Genomic DNA, 18,349 nt, shown 5'->3' on the forward strand with positions numbered 1-18,349 from the left:
CCAAACACGGTCAGCACTGTGCATTCCTAACTAAAATAACTTGCAAATCAAATATATCACTAAATATGAAAGTAATACAATATTGCACAATATAAAATGCTTTAGAAGAATTACAATACATTTACCTACAATACTTAATAATTCTTTTAGATTGACTGGCTCAACCTAGTGGCAGAATGTTGTCATTATAGGTAGCTGCTGAAGACCTTATTATGTGCAATCACCAACATCTGCCACCAGTTGGATCCCAATACTTCAGTGCAAGTTCGGCACAGCGTACAGGGTCCGGGGACGCCCAAGGGGTGCACAGGGCCCGAGTGCATGTGTGTGGGGGTGCACACAGGGGCCCGGAGGGGCGCATGGGGGCCCGGTAGGGTCCAAAGGACACACACAGTTTCTTCCTTCAACTTTTTCTGCAATAGAAACTCATCTCTCCTCATTGCTTTGAACCAAACACTCTGTTATGCCTTAACACTTTTTTGCCTCTTGGGAGTCTATTGCTATCCTCCTCACTGTCTACTGCATTTCTGAGTTTCCTGTTGTAAACTTGGACGGTATGTTCTGTATACCCAGGTTCGGGTCATTAAGATAGATAAAATAGAGCAGTGACCCAACAGCAAATTGGCAGGCAGCATTGCACACTTGCTGCAGACTCAAAAAACACCATTCACCACTACTCAGCTATTACCACTTTAATTCTATGGCAAGGTGTGTGCTTTAAAGAACGACCTATACTTTAAACATTACCTACTATGCTCAACCTCACCTCTCCCCTTCTGTCAGCAGTAGAGGGCCATCAACCACCCCATCCCCCAAATTTTCACTTTGGGGTCAGACAAGTCCGTGGCATTAAAATAAGGTCACACTGGAAAACGGTTTGGGAAGCACGGTCCTATAAACTACAATTTTGCTCACAATTCGATAGTACTTAATCAAACACCTCTTGAAAGTTCATACACATCAACTGTACAAATCTCATCAACCCTCGCCATTACTTCCTTAATGAACATAGGTCATCAGATATCTGCTCCTGTATGAACAAGATTTTACTTCTAAAAATTTCATTTAAACACTTTCTGCAGTAACTAATTGACAATGTTTAAATATGACTTTATGCACAATTTAAACAAAGTTAAAAGTTAAAATATTATATATTCTGTAACATGGTCTATCTATTGAATAATACTTTCATTAAATTTCAAATGATGACCTCCAGCTCGCCAAAAAAATTTGGCTTTGGTCCTGATATTGTTAATTAAAACCACTAACTTAGCTCAATTAAGATTGTACAGTTTCAACATTTATGACGCATTTAATTTCCTAACATGTATCAGTATTGTTCAGTTGAATACATTTCTAAGGCAGAGCCCTGGCCAACGGAGACTGAGAATCATAGAATTCCTATAGGGCAGAAGGCCATTTGACCCATCGTGTCTGCAACGACCCTCCGAAAGAGCACCCTGTCTAGGCCCAATCCTCCATCGTATCCTTGGAACCCAACCTAACCTTTGGACACGAAGGGGCAATTTAGCATGGCCAATCCACATAACTTGCACATCTTTGCACTGTGGGAGGAAACTGGAATACCCGGAGGAAACTCAGGCAGACCCGGGGAGAACGCACAAATTCCACACAGGCAGTCACCAGAGGTTGGGTCCCTGGTGCTTTGAGGCAGCAGTGCTAACCACTGTGCCATCATGCCACCCCACTTATACATGCAAGGTCAACAGGAACCCTGACTCCTCTACTAAATCCCTCAAGATGTCTGACCTGGAAAAATACATTCTTTATCTAAAATCCATATGAAGTGGAAGGTACATCACATGACCTCCTCCAAGCTGCCACAACCTGTAATATTGCCATGTGCAACTGAACCAAGCAGTCTATCAACCAACAGATAGCAGCAGAAAGAATTCTATCCAGGTAAATTGCCTAGCCCTCCTACACGGTGTACTACTTGAACTCCTGTATCAGAGCCTATAATTCATCTCTGCGTGCATTCTTCCATCATCTATCTGCTCGCCTCTGGATGACAGATCACCCTGCAAACAGTTTCAGCCTGCTAACCTCTGAAAGAATACACCATTTGACTTTTGACTCTGGACTCACATTAAACCATAACTCTTATTTGTATTGTGGTCTTGCCCATTGTTTCCCTTATCCCTCTTTTATTGTATGAGTGCAAAAGGGCAGGCATTGCAAAACCCCTTCCACGTTGTGTGTGTGTAAAATAACCCAACCCTCTTATTTTACCTGACCTCAAGTTTGCTATGGGATTATAAAGGATCACTGCAAACTGAAAAGTTGGGTAAAATACACCACTACTTATAAAGGGAAAATCAAAAACACCTTTCTGTTTATGGACAGGTAGTGAAAGGAGAAATCAGGGCTGTTTAAATGAATCCCCTTCCTGTCTGCAACACAATGTTAGATTGCCTTTACAACATTCTTTCTCTGCTAATTATAGTTGAATTACCATTTTATGGCTTTAAGTCCTACAATGATGCCCAACAATTAATTCACAGATATGGTCTTCAATAAGGAATTCTGAAATCATGCCATTAAAATGCAATACACTCAATGCTTGTCTAACAGGCAAGCCATTAAAAAAATTCTGGCAAATGAAATCTAAAAGTAATTAAATTAAAATAGCATCTGTGCTACCTAAAATTCAAGGGACCATTCTTAAATACCATTCTTCACTGACAATGAGAACAAATAGAAAGCATAAAAATGCATTTGAAGGATGGTGTGAAACATTGTGTTGACACTATAAAAGTAAAAATATAGGGATACCAAAATAAACAATCTCATTTTACAACAGATAACGATTGAAAGGACTCATAACCTCGTTGTCATTTTACATACGTGTATGATAATTCAGGTTGTGAAACAAGTTAAATCATCATAAGGTTGCTCTTTACCAAGCATTTTACCCCTGGATTGCACATTAAAACAGCATCTAGCTTAAAAGGATAGAGATGGCATCCATTTTGGTTAAAAAAAATTAACCATGCTGCACTGGTGAAATCCAATACCTTTTTTATAACTATCTTAAACGAGTTCTCTGACCGGAGAGACTACGAGTCTAAATTACAATGGCATGCTAAATTCTACTCTAGTTAGTACATGTAGATTTAAACAGTCAACTTCTGCAGTGCGCCATAAAAGAATTTTGAATATTCTGAAAGTCAACTATAAGCAATATGGGTGGCATCAAATCCTGTAAGAAGTTCACAATCTTGCACACAAGGGAACATAGAGCTGTAAAATTTGGTCAACGGTGCTAAAAGCTTTCCACTGAAGCCAAAGTTGCAAAAAAATGAAACACCGTTCAAAATTTTAATGCCTATTTCCCAGTTTGCACTACAAATCTGACTCGCAGGGTGAAATCTGAAAACCAATGAATGGTGAATATATTGTTACCCTTGCAACCTCAAATTGAAATTTTAAAAATGAATAGAGAAAATTAAAAATTACCCCAAGGGGGCGGCAGTGGTTAGCGCTGCTGCATCACGGCACTGAGGGCCCAGGTTCGATCCCAGCCCCAGATCACTGTCCGTGTGGAGTTTGCACATTCACCACGTGTCTATGTGGGTCTCGCCCCCACAACTCAAAGGTGAGCAGGCGAGGTGGATTAGCCACGTAAATTGCCCCTTAATTGGAAAAGATTTCCAGTCAGAGGGATACACCCACACCTGGCCGAGTTACATTGTCCCATTGAGACTTAAACTGTCAGTGGGAATACATAGGATGGCCCGGTTCAGCAAGGATGATTCAAGATCCATTATCTTTTGGGACACTCCTGTCCGACAGGCTATTAGTCGATTACAGGGCGAGATGGGTGGGGGGGGGGGGGGGGGCAGAGGCAGAGAGAGAGAGAGAGAGAGAGAGAGAGAGAGAGAGAGAGAGGGTGGGGGAGGGAGGGAGAGAGAGAGAGAGGGGGGGCAGAGAGAGAGAGAGAGGGGGGCAGAGAGAGAGAGAGAGAGAGGGGGGGCAGAGAGAGAGAGAGAGCAGGGGGGCAGAGAGAGAGGGGTAGAGAGACAGAGATGCAGAGAGAGAGAGAGAGAGAGAGAGAGAGAGAGAGAGAGAGACAGAGAGACAGAGAGAGAGAAAGTAAATGGTGTTTAGGACTAACCCAATACCGGATCCCCGGTATTTATCAACCCTTCCACATTTTCTACCATTAAAAAAATCAAAGAAATAGAAGGAGGGCATTATGGCTCAATGGAGAGGTTACTTGTTCCATTGCAGATCTCCAGTTTCTACTGTGGAATATTTGGGACTACTCCATAAGTAATCGGTACAAACTGAATGGAAGAATGAAGGAATTAGGTTGCCCAAATATCTTCGCTAATCGAGCACAAGATGGGAATTTACCTCACTATTTCAAAATAATACGATGTAATTTAGGCGCTCAAAGCTAGCCTCACTTATACCATCAGAGTACTGGAGCTGTTTGGGATCATCCATCCATTCAAAACAGGATTAGGGTCAGTCCTAAACTTGTATTTGGGAGATAGATACCTCTGCTTTAGTTTTTTTTTAAATATTAAAAGCCAACATTAAAACATTGTGCAAAAGCTATGAGGCTGTTTACTGAGTATTTGTTGAGAAACGGAAGAGAAACAAATATATGGATAATGAGAAATGAGAGGGGATGTAGCAAATTAAAACTTTTTTTGATATAAAAGAATGAAAATAAAATCCTATCCATTGACTTTAAGGGACAAATCTGAAAGAATTGAGAACCATCATAACAGAGGTCTTTAGTTGATGTGGGCTGTAAAAATGTGCACAATGCAACACCTTTGCGAGAAGTCATTTTCCCTCTTCGTGGGTTTAAACCTGCTACCTATTATACTAAAGCTATGACCTCTCGTTCTAGATTACCCCACAAGAGGATGCATCCATTCTACTTATACTTTGTCAATACCTTTTATCACCTTATATACCTCAATTAGATCTCCTCTCATTCTTCTAAACTGGAGTGTGTAGGCAGGCATAAACCGCTCAATCTCTCTTCATAAGACAAGCTCCTCATCTCTGAAATCAATCTAGTGAATCTCCTGCACTTAAAACCTTTTCTGCCGTTTTTCACATTTTCAATATTATTTTGTTTTTGAAATATAAGTTTTATGTCATTTTAGCATAATTTCCTGGCTTTTGTACTATGCCTTTATTTATAAAGCCCAAGATCCCATATGCTTTATTAACCTGTCTTGCCACATAAAAGAATTGGTGCAAAAGCACCCAAAGTATGTCTGTTCTTTCTGCCGCACTTTAAAATTGGACTATTTACTACATGTAGCCTCTCCTCATTTTTCCTACCATGTCAGATATGTTCAAACTCCCTGATTGTAAACTTTGCAAACCATTTTAAGCATGAAGTCTTTCTAATCAATGCGTGTATGTGTTTGATGCTAATTTCTACATAATTCTGTAACTGTTTTACAATAATAATCTTTATTAGTGTCACAAATAGGCTAACATGAACACTGTCATGAAGATACTGTGAAAATCCCCTAGTCGCCACATGCCGCCTGTTCGGGTACACCGAGGGAGCATTCAGAATGTCCAATTCACCTAACAAACACGTCTTTCGGGACTTCTGGGAGGCAACCGAAGGAAACCCATGTAGACTTTTAATTTGTTACTTCAGAGTTGCAGAATCAATGCAAAGTCTTTTCTGTCCCTATTACACCACTTACAGGGGTCAAGTATAACAGCTAGAAATAGGACATGCTACACTGAATATCACTGCAATCAAATAGCTACTCCTGTAAATAAGAGACTAGACTGTATTCAATTTCTTAAGCAGAATCAGTTTTCTATAATTAATAGTCTCTACATAATTATTCTACATTGGGGAAAAGGTTCAAATTTTGAAAAACCAATGTGGAAATATTAATGCAAGATTTCTTCTGCAGCAAATGTTGAACATTCTAGTATACACAATATAGTTTACAGCAACATCCACAACTGTACCAGAGTTTTATTTAGACCAAATAAAGCAGATATAACATCAGAAAATTTAAAAGTGATTTTTTCTTCCTCATTTGCTGCACATTAAAAAAAAAACATTCTATAAAACAGATATGACTGGCTACACCTGGTCACAGACCTGTTTTCGATGGATTCATTAAACCTTTCTATACATTAAGTACATGATTTATCAGAAAAAAACTAAGATTGAATTTCCTAGTCAAAATTTGCATTAAAAATATCTTGGATTAGGAATGTCAAGCGGAAAGATTCTTGCACCTTTTAGACAATGAGAGTAAAATACATTATTTGTCTGCACTGTAAACAAACTATTGAATACTAAAACGTTCTGATTTGCAAATTTATATTTTTTTAAATTACTATTTTGTTTTGGTTTTAGCCTCTCAGCTAAATAAATTTCACATAACCACAAATGGCATTTATTTGACCATCACCTGATGAACTGCTGATCTACTCAACTGAGAGGCCAAGTATTTCTATGTTGCAAAGAAAAATCTAAAAGATCACTCAGCTTTTTCTTTTCAGGGGGATCTGGAATGGGATGTGGCATACATTTAGGGATAATGCATATTTACCTTCTTTCTTTGCAAATCTTTCCTGATCATATCTGTTGTACGCTGCTGGAATAGGCTGTTTATTTCGCAGTGCTGGGTCCTGCAACATATAAAATTAGATTTACTGTGAAGCATGAATTGTAAAATTACTTCTTTCTGAAATGCAAAATACACTTGGGAAAAAAAACAGAAGTGGAAGTCATTTAACAACTGGCTGCAATAGAGATAAGCAAGGATCCACTCAAGAAATGTACAGGTGGTGATTTGGGTATTAAATATGAACTGCATTTTTAAAACTTAACTATCTGACATGATGAACAATAGATTGCAAGAGACAGTGATGGTACAGTGTTATATAGGATATAAAGGAATTAGCTAATCTTTGTGAATGCAAAAATCATTACCAGAATAGTTCATGTGTTTCCTAGGTCAAATGAGTAATTTGATTAATTTACTTCCAATGTTTATTCTATAAAAATATAGCGCTGCATTTATCTTTTATTTTCTATCAAGCTGGGTTACAGTATCTCAAATGGGAAATTGCCAATAGCAACAAAGTCTCTCAGTACTATTACAGCTGAGACATAGATTGCATCCAACAGATACATTATTATTACAACTGAAATCATAGAACCTTACAACATGGGAAGGAGGCCATTAAACCCTTTGTGACTGTCAACTCTTTGGAAGAACTGTCCAAATTGGACCCACATTTTTTTCAGAACCCTGCAAGTCCTCTTCAACTCTATGTCCAAAGTTACTACAGAATCTGATTCCACTACTCTTACAGCTAGTGCATTACTGAAATTAACCTGTGGGAAGAAATTTCTCATTTTCGGTCTAGTTCCTCTGACAATCATTTTAAAATCTGTGGCCATTCATTGCAGACCCACTTACCTAGTAGCCACAATGCTGTTGGGAACACAGCAGCCAATTACCTAGAGGAAATAGTTTCTCCCTACTTACTAAATCAAAACTTCTCATAATTTGGAATATCTCTTTTCAGTCCCCCTTTAATTTTCTCTGTTCTGAGAAGGACAATCCAGCTTCTCCAATCTCTCCAGTAAAACAAGTACCTCACTCGAAATATCAAACTGGGAAAGAAGCCCTACAGGGCAGAAGGAGGCCATTCAGCCCATCGGGTCTGCACCGACCATCCAAAAGAACATCCTACCTGGGCCCAATCCCCAGCTCTATCCCCGCCTAACCTTTGGACACAAAGGGGCAATTTAGAATGGCCAATCCACCCAACTTGCATATCTTTGCACTGTTGGAGGATACCGGAGCACCAGGAGGAAACCCACGCAGACACTCGGAGAATGTGAAAACTTCACACAGACAGCAAACAGAGTAAGAATCGAACCCGGGTCCCTGGTGCTATGATGCAGCAGTGCTAACCACTGTGCCATTATGTTGCCCAAAAAGCTCCTCTCTACCCTCTCCCAGGTCTTAACTGAACTATTTGAAGCACTGAGTACTACACTGAGCAGGTGCACTTCCAGCAGAATTCAAACACGTAGAGAAGAAACACCCCAGACATGGAGTTTAGTATCTTAAAGTATGATTGAGATGGCTAAGTGATTTGTACAATTAATGGAAACACTTCACAAATTAGTAAGCATCTGTGAACGAAACAATTGCTACGTCCTTCTACGACCACAAGATCTCAAAAGCACTTTACAGCCAATTAAACACTTTTTGCAGTGCAGTCACCGTTGGATTAGGGAACACAGCAGCCAATTTGTGCATAGCAAGCTCTCACAACAGCAGTGTGATAAAAAACAGATAATCTGTTTTGTTGATTGAGGGATACATACTGGTTATCACACCGGGGATAATTCCCCTGCTCTTCATCAAAATAGTGCCATAGGACCTTTTACATCTATTCAAGTGGGCAGGCAGGACTTCAGTTTACTGTGTCATCAAATAAACAGCAGCTCTGACAATGCAATACAGCCCTCGCAGCCTTGATTATTATACTCAAGTCCTGGAGCAGAGCTTGAACTCTCAACCTTCTGACTCAAGACTCCAGAGTACTACTATTCTCCTGAAGATGATGCAGATCAAGTGCCAGGATATCAGATCTGGCTCACAATGAAAGTTAAATATGACATTCCTGTACTAGAGTTCAAGGAAAAGTATGCTGTTTAAAATATTACATGAAAAAGGTTTTATTATCACGAACTGTTGTTTGCACTATATATTGCCGAATAAAAGTGTTCTATACAAATTACAATTTAATCAGAGTAATACTGTACGTAATTCTGTAAATCATGCTGAAAATTCCTACTTAAGCCTATTTTTAATGTTTTTCAAATGAAGGTCTTTTGTACTTATCTGTAATTTTGATTTTAATTTTCTAAATTTGGGTGTGAGGAGAAAGGGTTCAGGTGAGGAGTATGCAATCTCTTAACAAAAGTTCCAAGAAACATCAGTTCAATAAGTCAAGCACAATATATTTTACTCCTCCTTAAAGGAGAGAGAAATAATTCTTCTTACCGGTTGTATTACATTCTGTGGGGGTCTCTGTTCTGGTGCTCGTCCTTCTTCCCTAGCTTTTACCGATTGTAAAATGGCAAATATGTTCTTCGAAAAATTCTGAGGGGTGGAAAAAAAAGTCAGCACTGGAAATTTTTAATATGTGGAATACAGTCGCATGACATGTTTTGTTCATACAAAACTGATACCTGTGAATGCAGAAGAATGAGCGACAGAAACAATGGTTCAAATTCTGCACAATTAAGAATTAATCTGAACTTCATCATCTTTCAAGCTACGTACTGCCATCTTTTGTGCAAAAGTAAGGAATGCCAGAATTTAGCCAAGCACCAACTCTCAGATATTTCTTCCTACCTGCCAGAGACCATGACCCCACCAATGAATATCAAGCTATTGTTTCCAGGACTGTCCCTGACCTCGTCTCCTTCAGAGATCGTCCCTCCACTGTCTCCCACCTCATCGCCCACTGATCCAGAATAGTCTACTTCTTCCTCCTTCCCAAAATCCACAAACAGGACTGCCCTGAAAACCATCGTTTCAGCCTGTTCCTGTGCCACTGAATTTATTTATTCCTCTATTTTTTTCTCCCCTTATTCAGTCTCTTCCCACTTACATCCATGACTTCTCCTACATTATTCCGACAATTTCCAATTTCCCTGTCATAACCACTTCTTCAATACAACTGCCAAATCTCACTTCACCTCCATCCCCCACCAGGATAGTCTGAGGGCTCTTTAATTCTTCCTTGAACAGATGCTCAAAGAGTCCCCTATCACTGCCATGCTACTCCTGATCTGGCTGAACTGATTCGCTCATTGAACAATTTTTCCTGTATCTCATTTCCTCCAAAAGGTGTTGTGATGGGCACTTGCATGGGCCCCAGTTATGCAGGTCTTTTTGTGGGGTATGTGGAACATTTCTTCTTCCAGTGTTACTTAGGCCCCCGTCCCCAATTCTTTTGCCAGTTCATCAATGACTATATCAGTGCCACTTCCTGCTCAGAACTGCTTTTAATTTCCACCCTTTTCTCACCTTCACATGATCTATCTCCAACATTTCCTTTCTCAACGTCTCTGTCTCCATTTCTGGGACAAACTATCCACTAACCTTCATAAGCCCACTAACTCTCACAGCTAACTAAACTATACGTCTTTACACCCTGCATTATGTGAGGACTCTTTCTATTCCCCAAGTTCTCCATTTCCGATGCATTTGTTCTGATGATGCTATCTTACACAAGTGGTCTGACACAACTTCCTTTTTCGTCAACCAAGTGCTCCCCACACTTTCCACGAAGGGGCCCTCAACCATGTTCGACCTATTTCATGCACCTAATACTCTCATCTCTTTCCCTCCCTCCCAGAGCACGACTGGGTTCTCTTTGTCCACACTTTCCACCCCACAAACCTCCGCATTCAAAGGATTATACCACCAACAGATGATCTCCCCTCCCCCATCAGCATTCCAAAGGGAGACTCTTTTTCTGCTCTCCCTCCCCTTCCAAAAGGTTTAAAACATTTCTACCTCCCTTCAGTTTTGAAGAGTCATTCAACTCAAAATGTCAACTTTGTTTCTCTCTCCGCAAATTTTGCTAGTCCTAAGTTTTCCCATGCTTTGTTTCTATGAAAGAATTTGGATGGTGCTTCCTTAAGACCAATTTTAAACTTAATCAAAACCACAAAACTAATATTACAGCTGCTGGTAAATAATTGCATTAATAAGAGCAAGAAATTCCAAAGGAATCATGAATCTTGATAATCATCATAGTTATATTTGAATGTAAAGATAGTGTCATCAGAAGTGAGTTTAAAGGAGGATAGTGGAAGCAAGGGAACATGTTACAATTGCTCCTATGAGGGTAACGGTAGCCTCAAAATAAAACTAGACTAAATTGAATGGGTTGGATACAACAGTCCATTGTATCAATGTTATTTAGATTAAGTCAGAGAAAAGAATAGCAATATATACATAAATACAATATGAAAGTAAGCCAGTGGGAAACATAAAAAGTTTCTATATGTATGTAAAGAGAAAAAATCAATAAAAACAAATGTAGGCCCCTTACAGTCAAAGACGGGAGAATTCATAACGAGGAACAAAGAAATGGCTAAGGAACGAAATTCGTACTTTGCTTCTCTCTTCACAAAGGAAGATATAAATAATGTACCAGAATGTGTGAGAAACACAGTGTTTAATGAGAAGCTGAAGGAAATTAATATTAGTAGAGAAATGGTTTGGGGGAAATTAATGGGATTGAAGGGGAATAAATCTCCAGGTCCTGTTAATCTTCATCCCAAAGAACTTAAGTTGCCTTAGAAATAGTAGATCGACGACTTCCGGTTGCGGCGATGCACTGCTAAGCCGCACGTTTCGGCAGCTCCCGTTCTAACGGACTTTTGGGCTCTTTTCGGGAGCCCCAACGGAATTTTTTTTAGACCAAGCCCAGTGTGGGGTGACGAAGGAAGATCCCCCCCATGTGTGTATGGAAAGGACCAGTGGTCGTGGCCAGATTGCGAAGGATCCTTTGGAGCAGCGGCAGAGAAGAGAAGGGAGAAGCAAGGTGGCGGCGGATGGAGCCCAGATGGCATGGGGCCCGGACCAGCAGGAATTCCTCCAATGATGTGTGGAGGAACTAAAGAAAGAGGTGCTGGCACCGATGTTATTGGCAATCGAGGGACTGAAGGAAACACAAAAGGTCCAGGCGATAGAGCTCCGTGGAGTGAAGGCAAAGGCAGCTGTGAATGAGATACAGGGCCTGGTGGTAAAAACGGAGACGCATGAGGCGCCTCCATCGAAAGGCTGGAAGCCCTGGAGAACAGCTCGAGGAGGAAGAACCTACGGATTTTAGGTCTCCCCGAAGGAGCAGAGGGAGCTGATGTTGGGGCTTGTGTGAGCACGATGCTCCACACGCTAATGGGAGCGGAGGCCCCAACGGACCCCCTGGAGTTGGAAGGAGCGTACCCGGTCCTTCTGAGAAGACCAAAGGCGGGTGAAATACCAAGGGCGATAGTGGTGAGATTCCACCGCTTCATGGACAGAGAGGCGGTCCTGAGCTGGGCCAAGAAGGTACGGAGTAGCAAGTGGGAGAATGCGGTGATACGATTGTATCAGGACTGGAGTGCGGAGGTGGCGGGAAGGAGGGCGAGTTTTAATCGGGCCAAGGCGGTGCTTCACAGGAAGAAAATAAAATTCGGGATGCTGCAGCCGGCGCGATTGTGGGCCACGCATCAGGGCAAGCACTACTACTTCGAAACGGCTGATGAGGCATGGACCTTCATTCAAGAAGAGAAACTGGACTAGATCTGAGAGTTTGATGTTGGGGGGGGAAGCAACGAGGTGGTGGTACAGGAATGTAAAGTGGGAAAAGGGGAGGTTTATTATACAACAATGTTGGATGGGGAATTTCTCTCCCCCTGATGGGGGGACACGAAGAAATGTGGGCGCCGGTGGGAAAAAGGGACAGGGAGGGGGAATGAGGGAGCTGCGCCACAGGGGGCGGGGCCGATAGGAAAGCACGGGGTTTTCCCGCGCTATGGAGATGATGGCGGGAAGATAGGCGCAGGAAGGAAGAGAGCCCCACACGCAGGGGAGGTCAAAGAGAGAACGGGGGAAGCTGCGGTCAGCTAGAGTTAGCTGACTTTCGGAAGCATTATGGGGGGAGTAACCATGCTAGAGGAGGATCTAGGGGGGTGGGGCGGGGGGACTAACTGGGTTGCTGCTGAGTGCAAGGGGGAGCTGGCAAGAGAAGAGGTGGTCGGGACGGGAAGGCGCCGCCTGGGGGACAGATGGGTGCGCGGGACCTTGGGGGGCGGGGGGGGGGGGGGGGGGGGGGGGGGCAATCCGGCTGATCACGTGGAATGTGAGAGGCCTAAATGGGCCGATTAAGAGGGCCCGGGTGTTCGCGCACTTAAAGATACTGAAGGCAGACGTTGTCATGCTCCAGGAGACGCACCTGAAGGTGGCGGATCAGGTTAGGTTAAGAAAAGGATGGGTGGGACAGGTATTCCACTCAGGGTTGGACGCAAAAAAAGGGGATGGCGATACTGGTGGGGAAACGGGTGTCGTTCGAGGCTAAGAATATAGTGGTGGATAACGAGGGCAGATATGTGATGGTGAGTGGTAGATTGCAGGGAGAGGCGGTCGTGCTGGTGAATGTATATGCCCCGAACTTAACACTGTGCTGGATCCGGGCTAGACCGGTCTAGATCCAGGATCGGGGGAAGGCCGGCAGCGGCCAAGGTGCTTAGGGGATTTATGGAACAAATGGGGGGAGCGGATCCGTGGAGGTTTCCTAGGCCGTTGGCTAAAGGGTTTTCCTTTTTCTCCCACGTCCACAAGGTATATTCCCGAATAGACTTCTTTGTTATGAGTAGGGCACTGATCTCGAAGGTGGCAGGAACGGCGTATTCGGCCATAGCCGTTTCAGACCACGCCCCGCATTGGGTGGATCTGGAACTAGGAGAGGAGAGGGAGCAGCACCCACTCTGGCGACTGGACGTGGGACTATTGGCGGATGAGGGGGTCTGTGGAAGGGTGCGGGGGTGTATTGAGAGATACCTGGAGGTCAACGACGATGGTGAGGTTCAGGTGGGGGTAGTATGGGAAGCGCTGAAGGCGGTGGTTAAAGGAGAGCTGATCTCCATTAGAGCCCACAAGGAGAAACAAGAGGGCAAAGAAAGGGAGAGATTAGTGGGGGAGATTTTGAGGGTGGATAAAAGATATGCGGAGGCCCCAGACGAAGGACTATATAGAGAAAGGCGAAGACTTCAGACGGAGTTTGACCTGCTGACCACAGGAAATGCAGAGGCACAGTGGAGGAAGACACAGCGGATGCGATACGAGTATGGGGAAAAGGCGAGACGGCTGCTGGCCCATCAACTTCGTAAGAGGATAGCGGCGAGAGAGATTGGGGGAGTTAGGGACGAAACGGGAACTAAGGAGCAGAGAGCAGGGAAGGTAAATGAGGTGTTTAAGACCTTTTATTAGAGGCTAGATAAGTCCCAACCCCCGGGAGGAAAAGAGGGAATGCTACATTTTCTGGGCCAACTAAGGTTCCCGAGGGTGGAGGAGCAGGAGGTGGTAGGTCTGGGGGCACCAATCGAGGTGGACGAGGTGACTAAGGCACTGGGGAACATGCAGGCAGGGAAGGCCCCGGGACCAGACGGGTTTCCGGTGGAATTCTACAGGAAATATGTGGACCTGTTGGCCCCGCTGCTGGCGAGAGCCTTTAACGAGGCCAGGGTAGGGGGGATACTACCCCCGACAATGTCGGAGGCGACGATATCATTAATTCTGAAGCGGGATAAAGATCCGCTGCAATGCGGGTCATACAAGCCTATCTCACTCCTAAATGCAGACACCAAACTGCTGGCAAAAGTGCTAGCGACGAGGATAGAGGATTGCGTCCCGGGGGTGGTGCATGAAGACCAGACAGGGTTTGTAAAGGGGAGACAACTGAATGTTAACGTTCGACGGCTGCTGGGGGTGATGGTGACACCCCCACCGGAGGGGGAGGCAGAGATAGTGGCGGCGATGGATGCGGAGAAGGCATAGTGAGACTATTTGTGGTAGGTGCTGAGGAGGTTTGGGTTCAGGGAGGGGTTTGTTAGATGGGTCAGACTCCTATATGGGGCCCCAGTGGCAAATGTAGTCACAAACCGGCAAAGATCAGGGTATTTTCGGCTACACAGGGGAACAAGACAGGGGTGTCCCCTGTCCCCGTTACTGTTCGTGTTGGCAATTGAACCACTGGCCATAGCGTTGAGAGACTCTAAGAAGTGGAGGGGGGTGGTTAGAGGGGGAGAGGAGCATAGAGTGTCGCTCTACGCTGATGACTTACTGCTATACGTTGCGGACCCTATAGAGGGGATGCCAGAGGTTATGCAGATACTGAGGGAGTTTGGAGATTTCTCGGGATACAGGCTAAATATGGGGAAGAGCGAGCTTTTTGTAATACACCCCGGGGACCAGGGAAGAGGAATAGACGCTCTGCCGTTAAGGAGAGTGGAAAGGAGCTTCCGATATCTGGGGACAGGCGACCGGTGGAGCAGATGGAGGAGGACTTCAAGTGGTGGGATAGTCACTCATTGGCGGGCAGAGTGCAGGCGGTAAAAATGATGGTCCTCCCGAGGTTTCTTTTCGTGTTTCAGTGTCTCCCCATTCTGATCACAAAGGCCTTTTTCAAAAAAATAGACAGGAGCATTATGAGCTTTGTGTGGGCAGGGAAGACCCCGAGGGTAAAGAGGGGGTTCCTGCAGCGCAGTCGGGATAGAGGGGGACTGGCGCTGCCGAGCCTGAACGACTACTACTGGGCCGCCAATGTGGCGATGGCTTGTAAGTGGATGACGGAGGGAGAGGGGGCAGCGTGGAAGAGGCTGGAGATGGCGTCCTGTAAAGGAACGAGCCTAAAGGTGCTGGTGATGGCGCCGCTGCCATTCTCCCCGAAAAGGTATACCACAAACCCAGTGGTGGTGGCAACCTTGAGGATCTGGGGGCAGTGGAGGCGACACAGGGGGGTGACGGGTGCCTCGGTGTGGTCCCCGATTAGGAATAACCACAGGTTTGTCCCAGGAAGGATGGAGGGGGGGTTCCAGAGTTGGCAACGAGTAGGAATTAGGAAACTGAGGGACCTGTTTGTAGACGGGACGTTTGCAAGTCTGGGAGCGCTGGAGGAAAAATATGAGTTGCCCCCGGGGAATATCTTCAGATATATGCAAGTGAGGGCGTTTACGAGGCAACAGGTGAGGGAATTTCCGCTGCTCCCGACACAGGGGATCCAAGATAGAGTGATTTCCAGGGTATGGGTCGGGGAGGGCAAAGTGTCCGGAATATATCAGGAGATGAGAGACGAGGGGGAGGAGATGAGAGACGAGGGGGAGGCGATGATAGAGGAGCTGAAGGGAAAATGGGAAGAAGAGCTGGGGGAGGAGATTGAGGAGGGGCTATGAGCTGATGCCCTAAGCAGGGTAAATTCCTCGTCTTCATGTGCCAGGCTTAGCCTGATTCAATTTAAGGTTCTACACAGAGCACATATGACGGGAGCAAGACTGAGCAGGTTCTTCGGAATGGAGGACAGGTGTGGGAGGTGCTCAGGAAGCCCGGCGAACCACACACACATGTTCTGGTCGTGTCCGGCATTGGATGAGTACGGGGGGGCGTGGCAAGGGTGATTTCAAAGGTGGTGAAGGTCCGGGTCAAGCCAGGCTGGGGGTTAGCGATATTTGGTGTAGCGGAACAGGCTGATATTCTGGCCTTTGCGTCCCTAGTAGCCCGGCATAGGATTTTACTCGTGTGGAAGGAAGCGAAACCCCCCGGCGTGGAGGCCTGGATAAACGACATGGCAGGGTTCATAAAGCTGGAACTAATAAAATTTGCGTTGAGGGGATCAGCTCAGGGGTTCTCCAGGCGGTGGCAACCGTTCCTTGACTATCTCGCGGAACGTTAAGGGAAGATAGTGACAGCAGCAGCAACCCGGGGTGGGGGGGAACACTATTTTTTTGTTATTTTGTTAGTTCACTATATTATTTAAATAATGTTATTTACTAGTTATTGTATTATTTTTATGTTGATTTGTAAAAACGGAAAAATTTTGTTTGAAAAATTTAATAAAATATATATATTTTTTAAAAAGAAATAGTAGATGAATTGGTGTTCATTTTCCAAAATTCTTTGGACTCTAGAATGGTCCCTACAGATTGGAGGGTAGCTGATATAGCCCCGTTATTCAAAAAGGTAGATAGAGATCACTTCCGGTTGCGGTGATGCCTTGCTAGCCGCACGTTTCGGCGGCACCAGCTCCGACGGACCTTCGGGCTCTTTTAAGAGCCCCAACGGGAAATTTTTTGACAACGCAACCCGGTGTGGGGTGAGTGAGAAGGGAGTCTCCCCCCAACGAAGGAGGAAAAAACTGGCGGCGGCGGCTGCAGCGCGAGGAATCGTCGACCAAAGGGTCAGAATGGGAGAAGCACAAGATGGCGGCGGAGAAAGCGCAGGCGACATGGGGGCCTGAGCAGGATGAATTTTTGAGACGGTGAGTGGAGCTGCTGAAGAGGGAGGTGCTGACCCCAATGCTACAGGCAATTGAGGGGCTCAAGGAGACACAAAAGACCCAGGAGACAGAGCTCAGCGTGGTGGAGCAGAAGGTGACAGATAATGAGGACGAGATCCTGGGCCTGGCGGTTAAGACACAGACGCACGAGGCACTTCATAAAAAGTGTACTGAAAGGATCGAGGCCCTAGAAAACGGAGCGCGAAGGAAGAACCTTCGGATACTGGGTCTCCCTGAGGGTGTGGAAGGAGTGGACTGTGGAGCTTATGCAAGTACGATGCTGAGCTCACTGATGGGTGCTGAGGCCCCTACGGGCCCCTTGGAGGTGGAGTGGGCACATCGGATCCTGGCGAGAAGACCAAAAGCGGGAGAACCACCCAGGGCGATAATCGTGCGATTTCACCGCCTTCAGGATAGAGAAGAGGTCCTGAGATGGGCTAAAAAGGTGCGGAGTAGCAGATGGGAGAATGCAGTGGTACGGGTGTACCAGGATTGTAGTGCGGAGGTGGCGAGAAGGAGGGCGAGCTTTAACCGAGCCAAAGAGGTGTTGCATAAAAGGAAGGTGAAGTTCGGGATGCTGCAGCCGGCAAGACTATGGGTCACGTATCAAGAGAGACACCATTATTTCGAGACGGCGGAGGAAGCATGGACCTTTATCAAAGAGGAGTAATTGGATCGGAACTGAGGGACTGATGCCGCAGGAAATGTTATTGTTAATGTTATGGTTGAAATTAATTGAGAAGTAAATTGGGAAGGGGGGAGACATTGGGAAATGTGGGCGCCGGTGAGGGAGGAAAGACGGGACATAGTTGGAGAATGGGGAAGGGGAGGGGGAGGGGAAAGGGAGCTGTGCCATAAGAGGCGGGTCAGGTAAAGGGATGTTCCCGCGCCAGTAAGAATATGGCGGGAAGACAGGCGCAAGGTGGATGGGAGTTCCCCACACGGGAGGAAAGAGGAGAGAGGAGTGGCCGGGGTCAGTTGAAGTCAGCTGACTTACGGAAGTAATATGGGGGGAGCAATCACGCTAGAAAGAGATCTAGCGGAGGGGGGGGGGGGGGGGGACAACTGGGTTGCTGCTGCGGAAATCCAAAAGGAAATGGCTAAAGAGTGGGTGGACGGGGATGGTATGCGACGCTGGGGGAGCGAGTGGGAGCACGGAGGCAGGATATGGGACTGGCCTAGAGAAGGTAATGGCTAGTCGACACGGGAGGGAGGCAGGTAGCCCCCTAGTGAGGCTGATCAC

General features: G+C 45.2%; 1 protein-coding gene across 1 annotated transcript in view; it reads right to left on the reverse strand.

Moving 5' to 3' along the window:
- The window catches only part of cdc73 (cell division cycle 73, Paf1/RNA polymerase II complex component, homolog (S. cerevisiae)), a 523,455-nt gene that overhangs the window by 399,340 nt on the left and 105,766 nt on the right, over window positions 1-18,349 (reverse strand). The window contains exons 8-9 of the mRNA XM_072511480.1: window positions 9,060-9,158; window positions 6,582-6,660 (exon numbers count right to left, since the gene is read on the reverse strand). Coding sequence (XP_072367581.1) covers window positions 6,582-6,660; window positions 9,060-9,158 — 178 coding nt within the window. The remainder of the gene's footprint in view (window positions 1-6,581; window positions 6,661-9,059; window positions 9,159-18,349) is intronic.

This window comes from Scyliorhinus torazame, chromosome 7 (genome assembly GCF_047496885.1).
Source record: "Scyliorhinus torazame isolate Kashiwa2021f chromosome 7, sScyTor2.1, whole genome shotgun sequence".
NCBI lineage: Eukaryota > Metazoa > Chordata > Chondrichthyes > Carcharhiniformes > Scyliorhinidae > Scyliorhinus > Scyliorhinus torazame.